The sequence below is a fragment of the Mirounga angustirostris genome, unplaced genomic scaffold, assembly GCF_029215605.1.
Source record: "Mirounga angustirostris isolate CCGP_5_RB_7025 unplaced genomic scaffold, mMirAng1.0.hap1 SCAF_1, whole genome shotgun sequence".
In the NCBI taxonomy this organism is placed as follows: Eukaryota; Metazoa; Chordata; class Mammalia; order Carnivora; family Phocidae; genus Mirounga; species Mirounga angustirostris.
Window position 1 is genome coordinate 195,925,246 of NW_026991709.1, and position 8,400 is coordinate 195,933,645.

Genomic DNA, 8,400 nt, shown 5'->3' on the forward strand with positions numbered 1-8,400 from the left:
CCTACTGGAGCCTGGCGCCCGAGCCAGTAGGAACTCTTGGAGGCGTGGTCACGAGCGTTTACCCTATGGGCGCTTGAGGGGCGTGACAGAGCTTCAGAAGGACCCAATGGAGCTGTGGGAGGCGGGACCCGCGGGGCACTGGGAACCTATCGGGGCACGGAGTCTTGGCCAGACCTCAGGGGTTTAGCAGCCACGTGAGTTCTCCGTGGTGGCAGCTACGCTCACGGTGGGCAGCATGTCGGCGGCAGCGGCGGCTCGAAAGCGGGGAAGGTCGGCATCGGGGCCCGGGGCCGGTGCAGGGTCCGGCAAGCGGCGGCGAAAGGTGAGCCTGGAGCTTCTGCGGAGTCCCGCTACTGGGACCACCGTCATCCCATACGGGACACCAGGGCCCCGGGCCCCTCCGCGGCTCTTTTTTTCGGGACCCCAGCTGGAGTCAGCTTCGTCCCTCTCTCTGTGGGCCAAATCCTGAAAGACCTTGCATTTGAGCCGGGGGGCCATCGCCTTTCCTGGTCCCGCGACCCTCGAGAGATCGGAAGGGGCGCTTGGTCAGTGCCGGGATGGTTGGGACGCCTGACCAACGAAAGGATTATTTAATTCTCAGGCCGACTCTGCCGGGGACCGGGGCAAGTCCAAGGGAGGCGGCAAGATGAATGAGGAGATCTCCAGCGACTCTGAAAGTGAGAGGTGAGTGAGGGAACAGTGAGGCCCAGTGAGTCGGGACAGAGCTGGGACTAGAACCCAGGTCTCTGGCCTGTTTGGCTCTTAGATCTTGGCACTTTCCTCCAGTTCTGACCCTGATGAGTAGGACTCGTCTTGAGGAGATTGAGAAGTCTCATCTCCTCTGCAGGGTCTCTGTGTGGGGAGAGCCCCCAGTCCCAGTGGGAGACCAGTGAGACCTCCCTGGTTCATGGCAGGGACCTGAGCACAGGCTGGACCGGCTGGTAAGGATAGAGGAATACATGAAGTGCTTGCTAGTTCTTCATCTGTTTTCCCGCAATTTCACAGTTGTTGCTCTCAATACATGCCAAGCACTGGCTTTACTATTGAGAATACAGAGATGAGCAGTCAGGTGAAGACAAAATGTGTTGCAATGGGATGTGTATTCTACAGCTCTGTGTTCTGGAGACAGGGGAGGGGACATTTAAATAGGGCTTGGAGAGATGAGGAGGAATCCCTCAGGTAGAGGCAGGGAGGACATTCAGGGAGCAGAGAAAAGTCTAGGGCTTTACATGTGTGGGAGTGGGAAATGGCGAGGATGGAAGGCAGGTGATGGCCGCTTTGGTGGAGGGCTCTGAATACCTCCCTCATTCTGCAGGTGCCGAGGGTAGGGCATGTTGCAGGGTTTCAAAGGCGGCTAACGGTGTCAGGCCTGAGCCTGTAGAAAGGAGGCTGTCATACCAGGGATTCTGGGGGCCTTCCCTAAGAGTTGGCTTTAGAAATTCAGCTTCTAACACTGAGCACATGCTGGTCTTGACCTGCTCACAGAAAGACTTAATATACTTACTTTTAAGGTCACTATGGTGGGTGTGTGCCTGGCCCTGTGCTGAATACTTTTAAATGTTTAAAAAATGTGTTGTGAGTGTGGGAGATACAGAAGGAGTCAACGAAATGTGTCTGGACTCTAGGGAGCAATGGTGAAATGATGAAGCTCTGTGTGCCTAGCACCTAGGTTAGGAACTAGACCATTTGCAGAAACTTAGAAGCCCCAGCTCTGCATTCTGACTTGAGTTAATAATTTCTCTGGTTTCCTTCCTTCCTTCCCTTCTCCTTCAGCCCCCCACCCCCACCCCGGTCCTCCTCCTTTTCATTTTCTCATTCAGGTATAATCTGTTTGTGAGTTTTGACAAACACATACAGTTGTGTAATTGCCACCACTATGAAGGTGTAGAAAGGTTTCATCACGCTCCAGAATTCTCCCTGCTCCTTTGTAGTCAGTGCCTCTCCACCTCCAGCCCCTGCTAACTACTGTCCCTAGCATTTTGCCTTTTCCAGAACGTTATATGAGTGGAATCATACAGCGTATGCTTCCTTTGCTTTTCTTTAGAGTTCCATTTCCCATGTGTGAACCCCTCAACAATTGATTAGTTTAGGTAAACTGAGAAGTTCTAACCTTAGCTGGATAAAGGAAGGGCAGCACCAACCCTGTCGGCTGAAGGGTGGCTGGGCACTGGGTACTAAGTGGTCTCTGGGGCCTGGTTTAGCCTTGGCTTCCTTGAGAGTTTCCAAGGTTCCTTCTGGGGACATTGTGGGCAAAGTCATAAATGAGTCTTGGGAAACAATTGGGGCATTTGACAGGGACTAGGTATCTTCAGGCACGTGATCAGGGGACAGTTCCTGTGACCTACCTGTAGCTCCCAAGAGCAAGTCCTGGTAGGATGTGTCTTGAGTGAAGTGAGTGCTCCCAGCCGGTCCAGGGATGGGGCGTGGAAGGGAAAGCAGCACCTTCACCAGCACAAGGTCAAGCCAAGACCCAGTTAAGTTTCACCTGGAATCCCGTCCTCAAGGTAGAGGCTAGTGCTGTGGTAATGAGGGTGAGGCGGTGATGCCTCTTGGGTCCTTCTATCGGATCTAGGCTGGTGGCTGCTCCCCTGTTGGGGGTGGGGGGGGAGGTCTGGGATCTGCCTTTTCAGCTTTCCATGTTGGATCTCCTACTCCCTTTCTCATTCTTAGCTCACCCTCTTGTGTGGGGAGCACACCCTCCATCCTTTAGTGAGGTTTAGAAAAGACCAGTCCTGTGGTGCCTTGTACATCTGACAGGATCTTCACCGGTCGTCGATGGTTTAACTGGCGTGGCCTTCCAGGGGTTCACATTGCCCTTGAGGATTTTGTGTGTGTGGCTCTTTTGTCGGCCTGCTTTCAGTGTTGCTGTTGATTCCAGACCCTGCATATGTGACCTTTTCTCAGCAGTCTGTAGAACCTGCTCTTTCCCTCTAGAGTTGAGAGATTTCACAGTGATCGTTTTGGGTTTGGGATCTCTTTTCACCCTCATGTCAGGCACTGGGTGGGTCCTTTCAGTTTGGTAGGTCACGTCTTCCCGTTGTGTGCATGGGTAATCGTTGGCGCTGAGGGCCGGCAGGGATGCAGGCGGTGAGTGGCAGGGGAAGCAGCGGGGAGGCACGGTCCCAGTGGCCAGAGGAGCGGGCTGAACCCTCTCAGAGCCAGCCCCTTCCCGCCCACAGCCTGCCTTCCAGGAGGACTGAGGAGGAGGAGGAGGAGGAACAGGAGGAGACAGCCCAGGAGAAGAAGCTGCGCTTGGCCAAGCTCTACCTGGAGCAGCTCAGGCAGCAAGGTGAGCCCATGCACTGGGCAGGAGAGGGGCAGGGCCTGTGCCCACGAGTGCCTGCTGCGGCCACAGCCACCTGACGGGTGACTGATGCAGGGGCCTGGTGGGCTGCCAGAGCCCCTGGTGCTGGCTGCCCTGAGGAAGGGTGGCTAGGAGACTAACGGGCCTCCTGGGGCGGGGGGCAGACCTTCAGGGGGCTTTAGCCTGATCTCTAAGTAAAGACTGGGGTTAGGCAGGAGGAGACCTCTCCTTTGCCCGAGGTAGGCCGAACTTCCCAGGGGGACGCAGCCTGAGTGTTTGGGGCCCAGGACCCAGGTGGTGGTGGGGTGGGGATGGGAAGGGAGAGGTGGAGGCTTGGCCTGGGTTGACCTGCTCTGGTCTGTGCTTGCACAGAGGAGGAGAAGGCTGAGGCTCGGGCGTTTGAGGAGGACCAGGTGGCCGGACGCCTGAAGGAGGACGTGGTGAGTTGTGGAGGGAAGGTGGTGGGAGAGAAGGGTGGGGCTGGCCCTGCTCCTGGGAGCTCACCCCTGTCCTCTCTGTGCAGCTGGAGCAGCGGGGCAGGCTGCAGAAGTCGGTGGCAAAGGAGGTAAGCGGGCAGGGCACTTTGGTGTGAGATGGGAGTGAGTCATGGGTCCCACGTGGGTTGGGGAGCACATGGCCTGACTGGGGACTCAGGCTGTGGGGTATTTGCTCTGGAAAATGGTGGGCACTTGGGCAGACAGGGTCACGTGAGGGTCTGGTCAGGGTGGTGGGAAAGGATGGTGTGCGCCTGCGTGTGCATGTGCGTGTGCATGTGCGTGTGTGTGTGTGTGTGTGTGTGTCTAGGGGCCTTCTTGCCCAGGCAGTGACCCAGCCCTGCCTGCCCAGATCCAGGCCCCAGCCCCGGCCGACATCCGAGTCTTACGGGGGCACCAGCTCTCCATCACGTGCGTGGTCATCACCCCCGATGACACGGCCATCTTCTCTGCTGCCAAAGACTGCAGCATTATCAAGTGTGAGTGAGTGCCTGGGTGGGGGTCCGCAGCCTGGGGGTCTTTCGGGAGGGCTGGTCTGTGGCGGAGGGAGTCGTCAGGGCAGATGGGGGCCCGAGAGGGAAGCTTCTGGAGGTAAGTTTGCTCCTAAGGAGGTGTTTTCTGGGTGCCAGTGGAAGCTTCTGGCTAGGAGTGGGGCTGTGAGCTCCCTGAGGCTCTGTGCAGCCCCAGGACTGCATTCCTGGTCTTCCTGGGTCCTCCCTTCGACGGCTGAGTGCTGTCTTCATCCACCCTGAGGAGAAACTGGAAGAACCAATAGCCTTGGTCCTAAAGCACCTTCCTGTCCTTCTCCTTGGGGCTTCGCGGCTGCCCTTTCGGGTTACCATCACCGTGTAACAGACGAGAAGCCTGAGGGGGTTGTACAGGGGCTCACGGTGGCTGCGCCCGATCTTCAGCCCTGAGGCCACCACTTCTCCCACAGCCCCGTGCTGCCCTTGGTGGGGGCTTGCCAGCCGGTCCTAGCCTCCATCCCAGTAGCCTCTCTCTTTCCCGGTGTCAGGGAGTGTGGAGAGTGGACGGAAGCTTCATGTGATCCCACGGGCCAAGAAGGGTGCCGAGGGGCAGCCCCCCGGCCACAGCAGCCCCATCCTCTGCATGGCCATCTCCTCCGACGGCAAGTACCTTGTAAGGCAGGGTTGGCCCCAGGGGCGGGTGAGAGGCCGGGGCACACGCTGGCTGCCTATAGCCATTGTCCCCTTGCCCGCAGGCCTCGGGTGACCGTGGCAAGCTCATTCTCGTCTGGGAGGCCCAGAGCTGCTGGTACCTGTACACGTTCACGGGGCACCGGGACGCCGTGTCGGTAGGAGCTGTGGACGCTCGTCAAGCGATGAAGTGGGCCGGGCTGGGGCGACTGGGTGAACGAGGCAGAGGGCCACCATCGTCGGGGAGCCTGCGCTCCGGTGCGGGGCGTGGCACTGTGAAGGACACAAGGGGCTGGAGGGACTGGGGAGAGCTGGGAGGGTCTGAGCTCACAAGTCTGCAGCTGCTACGCCGTGAGCGGATGTCAGGAGGTCCTCCCTGGGCCTCACGTCTGTCTTGCCTGCCGTAGTCCAGGTCCCCTTTTGCCCCCTCTCCGTGTACCGTCAGGGCCTGGCTTTCCGCAGAGGCACCCACCAGCTCTACAGCACGTCCCACGACCGCTCCGTGAAGGTGTGGAACGTGGCGGAGAACTCCTACGTGGAGACGCTGTGAGTGTGCGTGGGGAGGGGGTGTGGGGATGTGCACCCCAGTGCACGGGTGACCCCGTCCTCCCCGCCCCCTCCCCCCCAGCTTTGGGCACCAGGATGCCGTGGCTGCACTGGACGCCCTTAGCCGGGAGTGCTGCGTGACGGCCGGGGGCCGGGACGGCACGGTGCGCGTGTGGAAGATCCCCGAGGAGTCCCAGCTTGTCTTCTACGGCCACCAGTAAGGCTATCTGTCGGGCCGGTGTGGGGAGGGGGCTGGGGGGGGGGCGCCATGCCCCTCACTGCTCCTTTCGCCAGGGGCTCCATCGACAGCATCCAGCTTATCAACGAGGAGCACATGGTGTCGGGCGCCGATGATGGGTAAGAGCTGCCTTTTGGGGCCTCGCACCACGGCCGCCAGTCCCGGCCTCACCTCCTGGAACCTCCCCGTGCGGCGCTGTGGTTCCTTTCCCCTGAGTGGCCTTTCTGCCCTACCCGGCCCCTCGCCGATGATCTCCTCTGTCTACAGCTCCGTGGCCTTGTGGGGCCTCTCCAAGAAGCGGCCACTTGCCCTGCAGCGTGAGGCCCATGGGCTGCGAGGGGAGCCGGGTCTGGAGCAGCCCTTCTGGGTGTCGTCGGTAGCGGCCCTACTCAACACAGACCTTGTGGCCACAGGTGGGTGCCCTTGGAGGCCGAGAGCAGGGGGTGGCGGGAGGGCTGGGGCGGGGGTGCTCACTGTCTCCCTGCCCGCCCCAGGCTCCCACAGCTCCTGTGTGCGGCTCTGGCAGTGTGGGGAGGGCTTCCGGCGGCTTGATCCTCTCTGTGACATTCCCCTGGTAAGTGGGGCTTGAACACCCACCCGCTTTGGCCACATTCCTGAGGCCCTGGAGCTCGTGGCCCCTGGACTTAGCCCCTTACTGTTTTTTCCTGCCAGAAGGGAGGCTCCTCAGGGCAGGGCCAGCTAGGACTTCTCTTTTTTATAGTCCCAGCTCCTAGCACAGGGCCTGACTGGAACCCTTACTCCTTCCTCTCCCTTCTTCCCCCATCTCCCCTTTCCTCTCCTCCACTCCCCACCCTGTCCTGGGTGCAGGGGAACAAGGCTGGGACAAGGCGGGAAACAGCATGTGCAGACGCATGGAAGTGATGGGCAGCCTGGTGCTGTGATGGGTTCTGCATGGCTGGTGCAGATTGACCCCAGGCTAGGGCATGTGGACATGGGGCACCCTAAGGGAGAGTGGTAGGATGGTCAGCGGCATCTGGTGACAGTGCAGGACTTGGAGATAGTCATGGAGTCTCCAGGACCCCACAGCCAGGTGCTAGGCCCTGGGCCACCCCTGATACACGGGACGTACTTGGCGTACACAGTCTCCTTAAATCCTCACCAGCTCACTATGAGGCTGGCGCTCTATTTCCCTCCATCTCACAGGTATGGAGGGTGAAGCCCTGAGGGGTCAGGGGCTGATCCAGGTGGCAGGAGGCAGAGCAGGGATTTAAGCCGGGCCTGCTGAGGCCAAGCCCTTGGCTGTGAAGCTGGGGCTGTGGTGTTGGGGGAGGGGGGATCTATTCTCATGTCTTCCCACGTCTCTCCCTCTTCTCAGGTGGGCTTTATCAATAGCCTCAAGTTCTCCAGCTCCGGGGATTTCCTGGTGGCTGGGGTGGGGCAGGAGCACAGGTAGGAGGCACCCTTGGAGGGGTGAGGTGGAAAGTGGCGCTGGCTGGGCCACCGGGTGGGGTGGTGGGGGCTGGGCTTGGTCTCAGCTGCTCCTTTTGTTCTGTCCCCTGCAGGCTTGGCCGCTGGTGGCGCATCAAAGAGGCTCGGAACTCCATCTGCATCATCCCGCTCCACAGGACCTCCAGGCCCGCCACTGCCGGCTCCTGACTCTTCTCCCCTTTATTTAAGTCCTTCCCAGACCAGGCCCTGGCCTCTTTGTATTAAAAGCCTCCTTCTTTGGGCCTTGTCTCTTGCAGCTTCTTGGGTAGGGAAGGAGGGTGATGGCGGAACTCTGGGTTAGAAAAGGCCAAGGAGGGACAGGGCTCCCACAGTCTCGATCGCTGAGGGCTTTTTTTTTAAGATTTTATTTATTTATTTATTAAAGATTTTATTTATTTATTTGACAGAGAGAGACACATCGAGAGAGGGAACACAAGCAGGGGGAGTGGGAGAGGGAGAAGCAGGCTCCCCGCAGAGCAGGGAGCCCGATGCGGGACTCGATCCCAGGACCCTGGGATCATGACCTGAGCCGAAGGCAGTCACTTAACCAACTGAGCCACCCAGGCGCCCAAGATTTTATTTATTTATCAGAGAGCGAGAGAACACAAGCAGGGGGAGTGGCAGGCAGAGGGAAAAGCAGGCTTCCCGCGGAGCAGGGAGCCCAATGCGGGACTTGATCCCAGGACCGTGGGACCATGACCTATGCTGAAGGTAGACGCTTAATGACTGAGCCACCCAGGCGTCCTGGCTGAGGGCTTTCTATCCTTTTCCATGGAACTTGGGGATGGAGACCTCAGCCAGCTCCCATGTCCTGAGTATCTTCTATGACCTTATTAGTCCAGCTCCCTGCCCATGGCTCTGGGCTGCTAGGGGTCAGAAGCTGCTGACCCCTCAGCTACGAAGCCATGGCTGTCCAGTTATGTGTCCGGGCTGGCTGTGGAGTCTGAGAACTGCAATGAAGACAGCTAGGCCTGCAAGTAACCTGCCCCACCCAGGCCAGGTCAGCTGAGGATGGGTGGGGTGGGACACTGCACTGCCAACCACCTGGGGACAAGTGTCCGACTTGGGAATAGCTCTGTCCTTGGTCTGACTGACAGCCTGCTGTCACAGGAATGTTCTTTCTGCTGATTTTACCCACTGGATAATTCACTCCTGCCACCAGCGAAGCCAGAGGAGGCAGACTGGAGGTGTTGAGGTGCAGTAAAATCTCCT

At 59.1% G+C, this 8,400-nt stretch overlaps 1 protein-coding gene across 1 annotated transcript; it reads left to right on the top strand.

Annotated features, from left to right (window-relative positions):
* The first annotated feature begins 98 nt into the window (after nt 1–98).
* Nucleotides 99–7,430, top strand: RRP9 (ribosomal RNA processing 9, U3 small nucleolar RNA binding protein). The gene is made up of 15 exons (XM_045862255.3): nt 99–322; nt 602–684; nt 3,180–3,289; nt 3,677–3,744; nt 3,828–3,869; nt 4,151–4,277; nt 4,814–4,938; nt 5,021–5,113; nt 5,401–5,501; nt 5,584–5,718; nt 5,796–5,858; nt 6,007–6,152; nt 6,234–6,313; nt 7,076–7,149; nt 7,263–7,430. Exons 1-15 carry the CDS (start codon nt 236–238, stop codon nt 7,354–7,356), a joined length of 1,428 nt encoding a protein of 475 aa, XP_045718211.1. The 5' UTR covers nt 99–235; the 3' UTR covers nt 7,357–7,430.
* Nucleotides 7,431–8,400: the final 970 nt, after the last annotated feature.